Below are 18,811 nucleotides of genomic sequence, written 5' to 3'. Positions count from 1 at the left end.
GGGAAATTTTTTATATTTTTAAATGAATAAAAATGTAAACTAAAAAATTTTTTTTTTTTTTTCAAGAAAACACAACGCTTGTATCAAAAAAAAAAAAAAAAAAATAGATTCATTGAACACATACATAATATATGAATATATTATATATGCATCCATAAGAATATTGACAAAGGTTGAATAATACATTCTTTGAATATATGCTTTTATATATTATTTTATTGTATTCTTTATTTAAGCCGAGCTTTTTTTTTTTTAATCATATATATAAAAATAATACCTAAATTAAAAAATAAAGCATATAAAAAAAAATATATATATATAATATTGTATGCATATATTATATATATAATATGTACAATATTATGCATATATAAAAAGGTCGTGTTGAGTTTATGCGCAATATTGATTGCGCTGCTAGGATAAAAATGAATTACCTTTTATTTTATGACTTTTTTTTTTTTTTTTTTGTTACTACCTAGGTGAAAAAAAAAAAAATAGATATGCACACGAAGAAATTATAATATCTTACATTTGTTTTATAATACCTTTTTTCTCATTCTTTCATTTTAATTCCTTAACACTCTTCATCTTTTTTTTTTTTTTTTTTTTTTTTATTATACCTTATTGCTCTTCATTGTTTCTTTTTTTTTCTTTATTCCTTAATTGATCTTCATTGTTTCTTTTTTTTTTTTTTTTTTTTTTATAAATTAAAGAGAATAAAGTACTTATCGAACACGTTAGTAAAACTCACGCGTATACTTTTATTTATTCGTTTTATATTAAAAATGTATAAGTGCTAAGTAACTTTTTGAAATTAGAATATTTATATATATTTTTTATGAATTTTTTAAATACATTTTTAATGAAAAAAAAATATATATTAATTAAAAACGAGCTTTTATAGTAATTATGATTTGGAAAAAAAGAATACAGTATATATGAAAAAGTGTACACGTATATATATATATATATATATATATACATATACATATTTATGTGTATATATTTGTACATATAACATAATTACACAATTTTCACTTGTGTAAAAGGAAAAAAAATAAAATAAAAATAGTTTGCTTCATATATATATATATACACATTAATACGTATGAGTTAGAAATATTCGTAAAAACGCATATCAAACATCATTTTGTAATAGAAATGTTCTTATATAAAAATTTTTACGAATTAAAGAGATTATAAAGAATTTTACGTATATGCACATATGAACATATATTTGCTTGTTACACATAATTAAAATTACTCGTATCATATTTTATCATACTATATCATATTTCATCTTATTTTATCCTACTTTATCATATTTAATCTTATTTTATTTTACTTTATCATATTTCATCTAATTTTATTTTAATTCTTAAAGGCTTATTGAGTTATACTTTGTTTCATTGTGTTTAACTTTACATTTGTATCCACAGTCGCACTCAATTTTGCGTACTCCTTTATATTTTTATCATTTTTCTTTCTCCTTTTATACCATAAAAATAGAACGCCTAGCTCTTTTTAAATGAAAATGATTGAATCCGAGTTGCAGCAACTGCAAGTTCTTTGTGAAGCTATGTATTGGTAAGGAAGGGAAAAGAGGGGCACACAAAAAAAAATACGTACATATACATATATATATATATATATATATATATATATATATATATATGGATAGATATAGATAGATAGATAGAGAGAGAGGGAGAGAGAAAGAGAGAAAGTGTCATGTGTAAATTAGGGAATAAGAAAGACTTACGAGCGCGCTGAAGTGAAAAAAATAAAAAACAGAGAAAGCTTATAAGAGTAGGAAAAACATAGTTCAGTTAGGCATTGTGCTTGTTGGGGGATACTACTTCTCAAGATATGAATGTTGCACGCATTGGTTGCATGTGTACATATGTGTCTATTTACGTATGTACCTTTATATGCATGTATATGTCTACCTATGTATATACTTACGTGTGTACGTGTGTATCTGCGTATGTGTTTACCTATGTATCTACGTATACATATTTGTATGAACATTTATAAAAAAAGTTATGACACACGATTACATTTCCCCTGTCTTCAAACGCAGCGGTAACAAAGAAGAGCAGAATCAGGCCCATACAATTTTGCTACCCTTAGTGAATAATGTAGGTAATGTGAGTAAATTAAAAAATATACTAGGAAGCACAAATCATGTTCATACGTTAATATTTACAACATCTGGGCTACTTCAATTAATAACAAACGAATGGAATAAAATTGAACAGAATGAAAAAGATGAATTAAAAGAATTTGTAATATCGTATTTATATAATAAAGGAGTCGATTTATTAAATTTGTCATCAAATATATTAGGAAATTTTGTAAGATTATATGTGCGTATAGTAAAATTATCATGGTTAGAAAATACGAATTATACCATGATAACCAAACAAGTAGAATATTTTTTAAATTCAGTGACAAGTCACTGGATTATGGGTCTCTATATATATGCTGCATTAATTGAAGATATGCACCCACAGTGTGGTGTGAATTCAGCAAAAAGTCGTAGATGTGCAATATCATTTAGAGATTATGTTTTAAAAGATATATTTAAAGTCGGAATTGAAACATTAGAAGAATTTGTAAAAGGTAGTATAAGAATAGAATTAAGAATAGAAGAAAATAGGTTATTAATTAAAGTTTTAGAATTAATATATAATAGTTTATCATTTGATTTTATGGGAACGATGATAAATGATGAAAGTTCAGATGAAAATATTTCTTTAATGATTCCTCAGTCTTGGGATATATTTAATGAAAAGAATATTCCCAAATTATTTTTTGATATGTATGAAATATGTATGTCTGAAGAAGAAGATATACGAAATTGTTGTGGTAAATATTGTTTAAGATCTCTGATATTGTTAGGTAGTTTAAGGAAAACATTTTTTTCTAGTGAAAAGCAGAAAGTACGGTATATGAATGAATTTTTAGGTGGAATTAATAAAATTATTGAAAAAAAAATTGGCTTGCATGATGAAGATTGTTTTCATGAACTGTGCAGGCTAATTGGAAAAATCGATACAAGTATCCGATTACAGGAATTAAGCACTTATTCGAATTTTCTTTCTTGGTGTCATAATATATATTTATTTACAATGGATGGAATGAAAAATTGGAAATATTTATGTAATAGTAAACATTACTTATTAGGTATATGGAGTAACATGTTAAATATAATTCCTGCTAAAGTTATAAAAGAAATCAATAGTAGGACAGATGAAAAAGAATTACTTAGAGATGTTAGGAGCAATAAAAATATTTTTTTAAAAAAAAATCCAATTTCTAATAGTTTTAATTCAAACGATATTGACAACAAATATTTAATTATTTGTGATTACATATATGATATAAGTATTATTTTTATAAATACTAGATTAGAACTAGCCAAGTATATATGTGAAAAAGGGGATAATTGTGAAATGGAAAATCCTTTGTATAATGATGTGTTAAGAAGTGAACAATTAGAATTAATATCTAATTTGTCCAAACTACAGTATAATTTTATTGGTACAAAATTATTATCAATCTTTTATGAATTAAAAAATAATCATGAAAATAATCTTATTAGTAAATCTATATTTATAGAACAAACTACTTGGCTAGTTTTTATTATTGCATCCATTATTTCAAGTAGCGCTATTTCAAATATGAAAAGTGCAAATTGTGATAATTTCAAAATAAATTCAGAATTATGTTTTCTAGTTTTTTCATTAATGGAACAAACCAATAAATCACCTGAAGTTTTTGAATATTTAGAATTTGCTTATTTAAACTGTTTAGAACTATTTAAAAAAGTTTATATTAGTGGGAAAAAAAATAATAATTTTTTAAAAGAAATGAGATCAGTTGCACTAAGAATTATATCGTCCTCTAATGGTACCAATGACCACTCGTCATCACAAATATCTAACATTAACAACTTTGGAGGAAGTAGTAATGACAATAGTAGTAGTAATAATAATAATAATACCAGTAGTAACAGTAATTTGCCCTTTCCATCAGCAACGAATGCAAATAATTCATTAACAACGAACATATTAAATAACAGCTTGAATAATTTTTCCACCCCCTCCTTAATTACTAATCAAAATGATGAAGAAAATAATGACCCATTAATAGATTTGATTATAAGTAAAATATTATTTAACTTAAATAATAGAGTAGATTATGAACAAATTATTAAAAGAAGTTTAGATTTATTTCATGATTTAGTGTCTGGAATGAATATTGTATGTTTAGAGGATAAGACACCGAAATTAATTGTCTTTGCAAGGCTTCTGTTAAAAAATGAAAAAATATTAAATTTATTACATAACAGAAATAGTAAGTTTTTGGAAATTGCTAAATATTATAAATATAGAACTAATTATTATTTAATATTAACCAAGTTATTATTCATGGAACAGAATCTTGTTTCATCTTCTTTTGAAAAATACATTTCACCAATTAATATTTTGTTAGAATGTATTAAGAGAGAAATTAGTGTAAATGGAAAAGATATCATTTTAAAAAATAATGAAATTAAACTATCATTTATAGGTGCCTTACGAGATTTAAGAGGAATATGCATGGCATGTAATAATGTAGAAACGTATAACATGTTTTTTAATTTTTTTATAAATAGTTATCCATTAGAAGATAATCAAATGAATATATTAACTTCGCTTGTTGATGTTATATGGGATACATATGAAATATGTATTCCTTTTCTTAAATTTATGTGTGAATTTGTTTATAACAAATCACAAAGAATAACTTTTCCTAAATCATCTCCTAATGGAATATTATTATTTAAAGTAGTTTCTAATATACTTATTATTATTTCGAACAATTTATTACAAAAAGAAAAATTCGTTGATATATATAAAGAGAAATATAAAATAATTTCTCTTTTATTGAATATGTTTAATAATTGTTTAAATGGTGATTTTGTTAATTTTGCAATTTTTGATTTATATAATGACGATATATTAAACAACTCGTTAAACTTGGCTTTAAATATGTGTTTAGTTATTCCTACAAACGATTTGTTATCGTATATAAAGCACTTAAAACCATATTTTTCTTTCCTTGATTTAGTTACAAAAAACTTTTTTCAAAGAATATTAAATCTTGAATTCCAACTTATAGCTGATATTATTCATAACGTAAAGGAAGGTTTATGCTCCTTTGATTACACTGTATCGATGACTTGTTGTTCTATTCTGGATAATATTGTTACTTATATTTTCACAAATAGGAAGAGTTCTACCGAACAGGGACAGGTAAAGTGAATAAGTCTCTGGTATAACAACCATACATAAGAGCTAGAAAAAAAAAAAGAAAAAGAAAATGAAAATGAAAAAAGTCATACAAAATATGCACATTTAGCACAAATTTCGGAAAAACCCATAATTATTTCCCCTTTTTATTCCCCTTCACCAGATAATCAAAAACTTTTTGGAAAGCCAACCACAAGCCTTTAAAGAGGTGTTAAATTTGATGTTTCATCTAATATTGGGAGGTAAAAATGTGAAAAAAGGAATTAATTGAATGCGCATTTTTTTTTTTTTTTATTTATGAACTGTTCATATTTTGCTCAATCACCTTAATGCACATAATTTTTTTTTTTTTTTTTTTTGTATTTATAAATTGGTTATAATTTTATTTTTTACTCTGCCCACATGTCTTTAATGTTTTAATTATAATAGGAGATTTTGGTAGCACATGGAGTATGTCTCAACCCTTATTGGGGTTAATACTATTGGATGCACAGGGTTATTTCAAAATCCAAGAACAGCTGATTTCTCAACAAAGCGAAGAAAAAAAGCAAAAGTAAGAAAAAAATAAAATTAGAAAGAATAAAATAAGTCCAACTTCAGTTTGTATAATATTTTTTACGTCCCATCCATTCTTATTTTTTTTCTTTTTTATTATTGTTTTAGATTAAGGCATAGCTTTTGCAAATTAATGGATCATATTGAATCAAATCTGTCCCCTAATAACAGAGTAAAAAATAGTTCATATGTATATGTGCATATAATACATATAAATAAAACATTACTTGTAGTTTTTTTTTTCTTTTTCCCTATCCAAAAATTTTAACGTGTTATCTTAATATCCTTATTTTATTTTTATAAATTTTTTGAATATTTTTTTTGTTGTGCAGGAAAATTTCACGAGAAATTTGTACACATTTGCTCAAGAAATAAGAAACATTTTAATTTAAGAAAGTGGAAATGAAAAGTTGGTTGAAAATGAATTAACAATTTTTAATATAATATTTATCTTTCTTTTATTTTTATTTTTATTTTTATTTTATTTTTTTTTTTTTTCCTTTTAAAATAAGGAACATAAATAAATAACACCAGTTGTAAATTCTACGCTTTTTATATTTCATATTTATTTTTTTTTATATTGCACTTTCATCGTTGAACAATACATATGGTGTTATATGTTTTGATATAATAACATTGTTTACAAAGTTGATAATTTGCTACAACCATTTTATTTTTTTTTTAATCTAAGATAAGGTTACACTCCTCAATCTGTAGAAAAATTCTAAATTAAGAAAAACAAAGGCTGCGTTTCTTCAGTCGAAGAAATGCCAAAATAAGAGCTAATTTCACGATAGATAAAAAAATATAAATAAATAATATATATATATATATATATATATATATATATATATATATATATGTATATATGTATGTTATATACGTATAAACATAGCGTTATTTCTGAAGTGCCACTGTTTCCGCACAAGAATTAAGAACAGGGAAAAAAGAATTTCTCAGCACCTTACCATTCTTGCGATTATTTATTGGGACCTTTTTTTCTAAATTGAAAATGAAATAAAAGCGATAATATAAGCAATGCTTAAGAATATTTTCATAAATATTATTATTTTTTTTTATTTTTTTTACAAAAATATAGATGTACAATAACTGAGCACTTTGCATGCATATATATTAATATACCGAAGTAAAGAACACAGCAAGTAAAAAGTAACTGATAGCGCAGAAAATTCAATGTTCACATTGTTCTCTGGGTTGTGTATTATTATTTTTTTTTTTTTTTTCTATTTCATTATAATTATTTTCTTTCATATCATATTCTTCCTCCTTATCATATTCTTGTTTTCCTTCTACCGTTTGTTCACATTTTTGCTTAATTTCCCCTTTCCTTCCTTACGCATAAACGCAATTTTGAAGCTAAATAAAAATATAGAGTAAAAATAGAAAAAGAAAAACCTTAAAAAAAATGTCTAAATTAAGTAAAATATTTGAAAATAAGAATGAAATAGGCTTTTGTTCTTGTGTGATAAAACTGCAAGAAAAAGCTGTTGAAGAAAATAAGTGTAATGACAAAAAAAAAAAGAAAAAAAAGTTTAGAATATGGGTAGATTACTTTAAAGATATAGTAAAAGATGATTTGAAAGGACTGAATACTCCTAAGCTTTTAGATTTAAAAAATAACATAGAGTTACCCAGGACTGTGTTAAAGAACAAGCATTCTGATGTCCTTCTATATAATCCTTTTGATTTTGATTTTGGAAATATTAAGGAAAAAAAAAAATATATTTCTTTGAAAAATAAACCAAATGTTTCATTTCTCTGTAAGGAAAAAAAAAAAAAGTTAACTTTCGACGATTTGGTATGGAATAGTAAATTAAAAAAATATGTTTTTTCACAAGAGTCAAAATATGACAAAAATGGTAAAAATATGAAGGATATGCATATAGACAACTGCGGGTTGTTTGAAAAGAGAAATAAATCCTGTACAGGATTTTATAATAGCAAAGAAGCAGTAAGTACCCAAGGGAATATGCAGTTATTGCAATCAAAACAGATTTATTTGAAGGGTGGTTATAAACGCGGGGGTTTGGGCCTAAAACTGAGTGTAGGGGAATATCATAAGGGGGGTTTAAGCAAATACGTAGGGACGCAAGCACAAACACAAACAGAAGCCCACGAAATCAAATGCTCAAGCGCACCTTCCTCCTACATAATGGGCTTACAAGATAGCAAAATAAAAGAAAATAGCAAGTTTAAAAAAGAGAATAAAAACTATGGAAAAGAATTTAATAGAGGTAGTATGGATGTCACTTCAAAGGTTTTCTGCAATAATATAGACGAGACAGCAGAAAATATAAAAAAAGCAATTTTATCTGAATCTGCTAAACTCAAAAATGAAATAATGGAACAAAAGCATGATAACATTTTAATGATACAAGATGAAAAAAGTTGTAGAGTTAAAATAGTTGCTAATAAAAAAATTGAAATAGGACAAGTAATTTTCATTGAAGAATGCTTACTGGAAACGTCAATTTTGATAAATGATTTATGGGATACATACAACATTTTAAATGATGATCAGAAGAAAAATTTAGATCACATCAGCCAACTTATGAATATGGGAAAAAACAGTGGGAAAAGAAAAGATAACAAATATATTTTAAGAGGAAATAGCGAAAAAATCAACAATACTTATCACAGTATGAATGATGATAGCCTCTATAGCAACATACAAAATGATCATGGTAGAAAAAATAGTTCAACACATAAAATATTTGAAGAAGAAATTTCACAAAATAGGTCATTCAAATGGGATGGGTATCAATATGAGGAAAGGAAAAATACTATAGATTTAAAAAATAATATATTTATTAATAACCTAATGAAATTCGAAGCATTCACTGATATACTTAAGAATTCTTTTATTTCTCCTAGCGATAAAAGCAAAATAATGCTTTTTAAAAATGGCTCCTTCTTAAATCACAGTTGTTTCCCAAATGCATGTTACAGTTTTATAGAAAAAAATAAAATATGTTTTTTAGCAATGAGAACAATAAATATGTATGATGAGATTACTATATCAATAACGAACGAGCTCTATGCTTCAATTGAATACAGGAAAAGGAAATTAAATGAAGTTAAAAACTTTTTTTGCACATGCAATCGGTGTTTGCAAATAATAGACGAAGAAAGTAATATTTTATGTTCTGTGTGCAAATATTCTTATGTTAGTCGAAAAATTAATCAAAAGTATGTAGCATCAATGAAAAAAATTAATGAAAAAGGGGTAGAAGACACTTTATATGAATGTGGACAGCTGAAACATGAAACAAACAGTGGACATGTTAACTTAAATGATGTAATTACCAATTTGTGCGATTCAAATGACCATTCAAATGATTCATCTTTTCTGTGCATATTAGATTGTCCCCAAAAAGCAGAACATTCAAGTGATTACTTAGCAGATAGAAGGAATAAAAATACGCAGGTGCGCTGTAATGCGAATGGTGTATGGGTCCACTCAGAGGACCGCGGACATGTATGTTCATCTGTAGGTAGAGGCACTGCTACTCGTGCGGCATGCTGCAACAAGTGCAAAGACAAAATTCGTAGTTGCGCAGTGAGTCAAAATGAAAATTATAATGGGGAAATTAGTGAGGACTTCATAAGGCCTAGTGAGCCTTATCAGAGTGAAAATGAAAACAAATTAGTGAGTAATAGTAATAATAGTTATAATAATAATAATAATAATAATGGTAATAAAAGTTATAGTATTAATAATAATAGTCATAGTAATAGTAACAATAGTCATAGTAATAGTAATAATAGTCATAGTAATAGTAATAATAGTCATAGTAATAGTAATAATAGTCATAGTAATAGTTATAAGAGGGAGTTAAAATGGGTGCCAGGTATGCCTCCTGCAGAATATTCTGCATTCTTAAGAAATCAGCAAATTGATCATCTTCAAAAATTTATGTTTAAAGACATACATAAAGCGCAAAAAGTACATAACTTAAAATGTAAACAAGGTAGGGAATGTTATGTGAACCATAATAAAAAAAAGAAAACATACCTTACATCACTTTTACCAAGCTATGAAATGAATAATGAAAAAACTCAACCAAAAGATATTGTATATAGCAATATATTATGCAACTGCTTACATATGCAACTGCCAATAGGTGATACCAATTTTGAAAGGAAGGTAAGCATGCCTACTAAAAGTAAAAGGTCGAATGATATGATAAAAACTGATGTGTGTTTAGAAAATAATGGAATGGATAAAGAACTATTAAAAATTTTAAATTTTGAAAAAAGTATTAATTTAGATAATAATTTAGTTCATTTATTAAGTATAAAAAAGGAAGGAGAAAAAAAAGTGGGATACTGTAAATTTCATAACAGTGGGGAATGGATATGTGATACATGCAATGACGCAATTCCTGAATGCGCCATACCATTAGACAGTGAAAATTATTTCATAATGGAATATAAAATAGTAAAAGAGAAAATAAGCAGTAATAAATTTTATTTTGAATCTATTATAAATAAAATTGAAAAAACGTTGCTTTATATTGTAGCCATTTTGGGGGAAAAGCACTGGTTATATGCAGCATTTAATTACTTAGTAGCAGACTTATGCTTTTCTTACTACTATAATAGTATTAGTAATAATTCCAACAATAGGAATAAGATTAATTCGTTAAAAAAGGAATATCTATTAAAAAGTTTCAACTCGTTTAACATCTTTTTGTATTTTATTCAAATCAAATGTCCACACTCAATTCACACTGACTTGGTACCGCTAGTTTTAAAATTTCTAATAATATGTATATATACATGTAATTATAAAACTTACTATAATTTCACTAGATCTGGTTTTCTGGAACTAATTAAACAAAAATACGGTTCATGGGATATAACTTACCTGTCTCTGCTATACTCATTTAAAATATGCTATCAAGAAATTAACAATACCATATCCGCAAGAAGGGATATCCTTTTAATGCTAGCTGGAATGGCCAAGACCAATATGCTACAATGCCATGTTTAGTAATACGCTCCCTTCACTATTATCCTCAAAGATGTGCTACAAAATGTGGCAAGGTCATGTGGTGTAGGGTATATGCTCACTCGTAAGCCCGTACCAATACAAGGTAGATTGATAAATGATACGGGATACATTAATACACACATACATACCTGATTACGTGAGCGTTTTACATAGGCCTCTATCGTTTAAAAAACCAGTGTTCTTGCTCATTTTTTGAAAAACTGAACTTTTTATAAATATTACTTTTTGATTATTTGTGGTGCACATTTTGCTATTAGTGTATTTGTTTACAACAAATGCTGCTAATACGCGCTTTTTTCAAATGGAAAACGTGAGTATTCCATATGACTGGTAACAAAATGAAATGAAATAAAACGAATAAGAAATTAAAAAAAACAGCGTAAGCTGCAAGGTGACACTAATGTTTTATAAATTCAGGAAACGTCAAAAAGATTGAAAAGTATACGCCCATACGCATACAGACATACTCCTGCACACACACACACATACAAATGTCTGTATATATGCATATACACGCGTACACAGCCTTCTTAACTCCGCCAAAATGGCTATAAAAAAAAAAAAAATATATATATATATATACACATATATTTATACATATTTATACACACACATATATATATGCATATCACATAAACAGCGAAATTTATGAATAGAAAAGAACAAAATGGTTTAAGACGGTAACACATAATATATGTTTCACCCAAATGGTGTCACTGTAAATACAAGGACGTTGTGAAAATTATGTCCCTCCTCAACAGGTTAGAAGTCTTCTCAACCTTTTCGGCTAATTCAATATTTCCGAGATATAAAAAAGCAATTTTAACTTTCCTGCACAAGTCATCTAATCTTAAAATTGATCTGACAATTAGACCTTCCTCAAGCTCAGACTGTTCTAACAATTCAGCAAAAGATGCACCAAGGGACCATTTATAAGCAATAAACATAATTTTAAAATTACATAATTTCCAGTGTTCTTCTGAACTTATTTTTAAACGAATAATTTTATAAAACTCTTCAAATTTGCTATGAATATTTGTTAAGACCATTTTGACATCTTGTAAATTTACAGTTAAGTCAGGAGATTCTTCTACTTTTTTTTCAGGTGCAACGAAACAAGATAGAACAGCAGCAATTTCAGGAGGATTTAAATTATTCAAAACATTTTCAAATATAACTTGTGTTAAGGTAATTTCATCTGTTAGTGTGATATAGCTAGCTATTTTTCCTTTTACAGTTAAATTGTGATCATCATCAATAAAAGAAAAATGTCTCAAAACATTTAGTTTTCCTTCTAAATCTTCATACAGACTTAATGATTTAACATTTATATTTCTTTCTATATTCTCAATATCATTTATGCAATCATTTCTTTTACACACAAGTTCATAATGTTTTTCTTTTAAATTACAGTTATAGCACTTTGATTTCTTTAGGCTTTCTAAATAATCTGACTGTTTAACTAGTACAGAGTAAAATTCACATTTAAGTGTCTTCAACATTTTCGTTAAAACAAAAGGTTCGAAGTTTTGCTTTTCTATTAATCTATCTAGCTCAAGAGTATATAACAATAAGTTCTTGGGGTTATTCAAAATAGCTGTTGTTTTTACATTTGATAACTTTATAACAGTATTTGTAATGAGAGAAATATTTTCAATACATACATTTGAACAAACAACAAAGTATTTTTTATTCATATTGGTATCAAATGATGCATGATGAATAATTTTTATATTATTTTTGTTTCTTCTTTCTGAAAAGACGTTTTTATAATTTTTATAATTATCATACATAATAACATTCTCTGGTACTACTACTGACGCATTCTCACTAAAAGTTGAATCTGTTTTGTTAATTCCATTGTTGCTCGTACCACCACTTCGAACCACATTGCAGTTTTTTTCATTCACTGTTTTTTCTACACAATGGGGATTGTCATTCATCTGAGTTAGTAAATCTTCATAAGTCATAAAGTCAGGTAAGATAAACAAAAAAAAAAATCTTTCAATTGACTCATTTTGTTCATAATTATTTTGAAAAAATATACTATTTTGAGCAAAATCTACCTTTTCATTTTTTTTCGTACTATTTTTATCACATCCTAAATATATACCATAAACTGAACTACGAATGATATTAATATTATTTAGTAGCATCACTCTACCAATAATAAAACAATTACTATTTTTCGTAGTAAATAATTTTTTATGTAAACTTAAACCAATATATTTTAATTTATAATCAATTTGTATATAATTTTCTATAGGGGATATTTCATTCATCTCATTTGCATATATACATTCAACTTCTTTTATACTTTGTAATAATCTTCTTTTTCTTTTTAGGTATTTCTTAAATAATGGTATTTGTAATGCTCTACAACTTTCTAAAAAAGAGCTAAATAACATTTTTTCTATATTTATTTGTTTATTTATTAATAACTTTAAAATCATGTTATACGTAATCTTAAATTTGCTCTTCAAACTAACTGCTTTTTGCATCATCATCTCTGTTAGTTGTACTTGGTCAGGTATATTATCAGAACAGTAGATGTACACATAGCCGTACTTATCAGAAGACCTTCTTCCAGCTCTGCCCGACATTTGTGTATATTCAGACGATGTTAAGATTCTTTTTTTTAAATGATCATGTTTATATATAGATGTAAAAACAACTGATTTTGTTGGCATATTTATACCCATAGCAAATGTTTCAGTTGCAAATAATATTTTTATTAATCCTTTTGAAAAAAGTATTTCTACTATTTCTTTAAGAATTGGTAACAATCCGCTATGATGGATTCCTATTCCTCTATCTAATAATTTGCTTAAAATTTTTATTTGATTTAACTCTCTATCTTGAGTACTTAATTTAGATATAGATTCTTTAATGAATAAATGTACTTTTGACTTTTTCTTGCTATCTAAAAAATTTAAATGAGGCATACATTTTGCGTATGTTTCACATTTGACTCTTGAAAAACAAAATAGAACTACTGGGAGTTTATTATCTTCTTCTAGTTTTTTAATAAGTGCTTGTAACTTTTGTATTTCAGTCTTCATGTTAGCTTCATTTGTAAACGTTTTTTGCTTTCGTTTTTCCTTGCAGTACTGATAATACCCCTTCGCATTGCAATTACTACCTCCTCCGTTTTTGTTTCCACAATCGCTAATTTTGTTACTACCAGTGCCGCTTTTGTTGTTATTCTGAACTGCTGGCTGCTTATTCTTAGCTTCATAATTGTTGTTCATTTTTTTAATATGTGGAAGCTGCTTTTGATTCTTATTTGCCTCTTCTTTTTCTCTTATTTTAATGTATATTTCTTTAAAAGCAGATGAGTGGAATTTATTTTTTTCATCCATAATTAAAAAGATTGAATCATGTGCATATAAATAGTGCAGTAATGGTACTGGTCTTTTCTTGGTAGATATAGAAATAACTTCTTTTTTTTTTGTAAATCCAACCCAATCAGCAAATTCTAAATAATTAGGAACAGTTGCACTTAGTAATAGAATTTGGGCATGTGATGGAAGCATAATAATGGCCTCTTCCCATATGACACCTCTATATTCATCATTGATGTAATGGACTTCATCAAATATAACACAATGTATATTGTTAATAATATTATCATTTAAATATAATAGATTTCTTAAGATTTCTGTTGTCATAATTATACAGTTAGCATTTACATTCATCTTTACATCTCCTGTTATTATTCCTACATTTTTAAAAATATTTTTAAATTCATGATATTTTTGATTACTTAATGCTTTTATCGGACTTGTATATATAGCTTTTTTTTGTAGTTTTATAGATAAAGCTATTGCATGCTCAGCTATCAGTGTTTTTCCTGCTGATGTATGTGCAGCAACAAATACGTGTTTAAAATTATTTAAGTGTTTTATTGACCTCTTTTGAAAGTCATCTAACTCAAAATCGTAACTCAGTAACATATCATTTTTGCTAAAATTAGAAACATCCGATTGGTTGTCATCTATTACCCATTTTTTTCTTATGTATTTTATATTTGCCTTTTCTTCATTGGATTTTTGCTCTGTTTCGCAGGTTAGTTTGTTTGGTTCGTTCGTTTTCTCCAACTGGTTCGTCCTCTCCGATTCGTTCGTCCTCTCCAAATCGTTCATCCTCTCCAAATCGTTCATCCTCTCCAAATCGTTCATCCTCTCCAAATCGTTCATCCTCTCCAAATCGTTCATCCTCTCCAAATCGTTCATCCTCTCCAAATCGTTCATCCTCTCCAAATCGTTCATCCTCTCCAAATCGTTCATCCTCTCCAAATCGTTCATCCTCTCCAAATCGTTCGTATTTTCGCGATCAAATACTCGTATATTCGTTTTATCATCCAATATTTTCTCATTTTCATTACATAAATTCGCTTTACTAAAAGAATCTTCCATAAGTTGTACATCATTTTTTGGGTCATATTTGTCCAATTTTTTAATTTTATTACTTTTGTTTGAGTTACTATTTGGAGGGTTTACATAATTAAAAGAGCTATAACAGTTAAAATGAAAATCTTCATTTAAAGTTGGTTTCTCATTACTTCGGGATTCATCATTAATAGCTACACCTGTCTCACAATATTTTAATAATGTATCATTATACATGAAATTGTTGATATCATAATTCTGTATAATGCTGCTAATAGTAAAGTTATCAGTTAAAGCATTTCTACAATCATTCATTACATCTTGTATATTAATATTCAGCCCTTTATCTAAAAAATTATTAAATGAGCTTCCCATGTAATATGCATCCGTTTCTTTAGCATCTTCTCGTTTTTCGAAAATATTATCAAAATTTTGTTCAAAACTATGGTTATATAATTCATCCTGTTCATTATTTTGTTTGTCATTCGCCCTTTTTTCTTTTTCAATATTATAATAATTATATTCTTCTCCCTCAACGTCTGCTACATCCTCATTTTCCTCTTCCTCTTCCTCCTCGTCATTTACTTCTTCATCGCTCGTCCAGAAATCTGATAAGTTAGAGTATATGTAAGCCATGGAGATAAAAAAATAAATAAAAAAAAAAGAAAAAAAAAAAAAGAAAAAAAAAAAAGATTTAACTATCTTCTATTTCATTTCCTTCTTCCTCTTTCAGTTGGACTTGTTTACAAAAGTTTATTCTTAACACGTCACCAAAAAAAATAAAATTGCATCAAATTTTATTTTATTTTTATATTGGCACAGTTATTAAGCTGTGGGTATACTGTTACATACATGCATATATGTATATATATATATATATATTTATATATATATATATATGTTTACACGTACTACTGTTATTATAGAAAAGGCAAAAAAAATTTCTTAATATATACATACGAACTAAAGTACATTTAAACATCTGCACATTAAACTAAAAGAAGATTTAAAAAAAAAAAAAAAAAAAGAGAAAAACGAACGCAAATGAAGGAATAAAATTTCACTACAAAAATTGTGCTTTGGCGAATTTATCCTTGACTAAAAGAAAAAAAAAAAAAAAAAAAAAAAAAAACACATTCTTATTACATATTATTTATTTAAATCCTATTTTTGTTAAATTTCATAATAAAAATGGTTCATGTAAAAATATCTTGTGGGAAAAAAAAAAAAAAAAATATAAAAGTGAAAAAAGAAAATGTTAGTTATGTGTGATAACTACCAGCATATTAATAAATTATAGTAGTGGAATCGTACTAATGGTTGAAGCGCAGAGCTATAAAGTATACTAGTGACTTTTTTTTTTTTTTTTTTTTAAAAGTTATCTACAATAGATTAACATCTACATTGATAAAGTTACAAGTATTTTTACTTAATACCATTTTTTAATGTAACTACATGAGTAATATCATGATATAATGTGGTTTTGCAGAACATGAATATTTAGGTATAAATAATTTTTATTAAAAAAGAAGGCAAACAAATGATACAAGGGCGAATTGGGGGGATGCCCTTATATATATATATATATATATGTATATACACATACGTACATGCATAAATACATATATACATGCATACGTAAGTACATATATGTGGTTAAGATAAAAGACAAAGGTGAAGAGCTCCACCGTAGGAAATTTTTAATCTCTACATGTTAATCTTTTTTTTTTTCATTACATTACAACTGTTCCTGTTGCTACTATTTATTTTGTTAAAAACAAGAATCTTTAATTTTTGAAAGTACAAATAGTTTGTAGTATTTTTTTTTTTTTTTTTTTTGGGGGGGGGTACAATAAAAATAAAATATAGGAAAAAGCGTAACGATAAGTTAAAAATAGAAGGAAAAACTTAATTATTTATTAAAAATAAAGTAAAAATAAGGTTAAAAAAAAAAGTGTAATTTATTCGTGTATCACTTATGCTTTTACATCTTTATTTTTTGAAGATATTCTTGCGTGAACTTCCATTGCCCTTCTAATAGTTGCAAAGTTTGTTTTGGTTTTAGATTTATTTATTTTAAATATGGGGGCATATCTAAGCATATCAGGAAAAATCATAAACGATACACTGCCACCTCGTATGTACACTTGCTGCAAAAAAGGACATGTAACAACATTTCTGCAGAATGATTTGTACATATATGTGTACATATATGTATATATATGTATAGATATGTATAGATATATTTATATATTTTTTTATTTATTATATGTACATGCGTATATATGAACAACATACACAAATGAATGCATATAATTGTGTGTGTGTGACTAAAAAAAAATAAAATAAAATAACACTTCCTTTTGCTAGTTTAAATAAAGGCACAGTTTCAAGTATTCCATTTAATTAAGCTCTCGTTCATATACCTCTAACAAGATTTGCTTTCCGTCCTTTTTAACTACTGATACATTCTCGAGCAAGCAGTTCATATTATCTTCAGCAAATAGCTAATAAAAGTAAAGGTTAAAAAGGGATTGGTAAAAAACGTGTCATGTACATTAATAATATTGACTGTGCTTGTATGTATGTATATGCATATGTATACACGCACTACTATAATTTTTTGGTAATATACGTACTAATGTTCCTCTGTATAGGATTCCTGATTTCGTTTCAACAGAAACGGTATGACCTATTCCTTCATGTAGCAGCTTTATTGGTATTCCAACTGACATTTTCTTTAATGTACATACATAAAATCATGCATACATACATACATATATACATACATACATAAATACATACATACATACATACATACATAAATACATACATAAATACATACATACATACATACATAAATACATATATATATATATGGTGTACAAGTATCTCTTATCTATGTATTTATATGAATCTATTTAGCTGCTCTCATATTTGGTTAGTACTGCGATATAATTAACAAATTTTAAAAAAAGGAAAAAAAAAAAAAATTAAATTAATTTGTGTTATTTTTATTATTATATTAATTCATTTACGAAATAACTGCTAACAAGTTTGCAAAAGAAAAATAAATATGCTCGTTATTCAAATAAGGCCCATTATTTAAAAGAAATTAAAAAAAAAAAAAAAAAAAATCTACTTTTAAAAAGCTTTATTTTATGTGCTATATTGAGTTCTTCAAAATTGTTGATCCTGCAAATAAAAAATAAATAAATAAATAAATATATATTATATATATATATATATATATATATATGTATGTACATAAATCCATTCATGCGTGCTTGCAGTTACTAAATTATAACGTTGTATTTAATTTATTTTTAAAACATTATATAAAAAAAAAATAAAAAATATACACAAATTTATACAGTTATGTATACATATATATTTGTGCAGAATTCAAAACAAATATTTATTATTTTATTTTGTAATATAAAATTTTATTCTATTTTATTCTGTTTTATTCTGTTTTATTCTATTTTATTCTAATTTATATTTTTCCTTTCAATCAGCATAATTAT

At 26.1% G+C, this 18,811-nt stretch overlaps 3 protein-coding genes across 3 annotated transcripts; 2 read left to right on the top strand and 1 right to left on the bottom strand.

The window, feature by feature from the left end:
• Nucleotides 1-1,534: 1,534 nt before the first annotated feature.
• On the top strand, nt 1,535-6,247 carry MKS88_001890 (exportin-7; the record flags this gene model as incomplete). The annotated part of the gene is made up of 6 exons (XM_067214857.1): nt 1,535-1,587; nt 2,084-5,303; nt 5,464-5,542; nt 5,730-5,853; nt 5,964-6,027; nt 6,188-6,247. 6 exons carry the CDS (start codon nt 1,535-1,537, stop codon nt 6,245-6,247), a joined length of 3,600 nt encoding a protein of 1,199 aa, XP_067074193.1.
• Nucleotides 6,248-7,281: 1,034 nt separating this feature from the next.
• On the top strand, nt 7,282-10,872 carry MKS88_001889 (SET domain protein; the record flags this gene model as incomplete). The annotated part of the gene is made up of 1 exon (XM_067214856.1): nt 7,282-10,872. The coding sequence occupies one exon, from the start codon at nt 7,282-7,284 to the stop codon at nt 10,870-10,872; it is 3,591 nt and encodes a 1,196-aa protein (XP_067074192.1).
• A 734-nt stretch (nt 10,873-11,606) lies between these two features.
• On the bottom strand, nt 11,607-18,019 carry MKS88_001888 (helicase SKI2W; the record flags this gene model as incomplete). The annotated part of the gene is made up of 7 exons (XM_067214855.1): nt 11,607-15,892; nt 15,984-16,042; nt 16,321-16,382; nt 17,022-17,069; nt 17,273-17,434; nt 17,711-17,791; nt 17,924-18,019. 7 exons carry the CDS (start codon nt 18,017-18,019, stop codon nt 11,607-11,609), a joined length of 4,794 nt encoding a protein of 1,597 aa, XP_067074191.1.
• Between the last annotated feature and the right edge of the window lie 792 nt (nt 18,020-18,811).

This window comes from Plasmodium brasilianum, chromosome 7 (assembly GCF_023973825.1).
Source record: "Plasmodium brasilianum strain Bolivian I chromosome 7, whole genome shotgun sequence".
Classification (NCBI taxonomy): Eukaryota; Apicomplexa; class Aconoidasida; order Haemosporida; family Plasmodiidae; genus Plasmodium; species Plasmodium brasilianum.
This window is presented reverse-complemented; position numbering and strand designations above follow the sequence as displayed.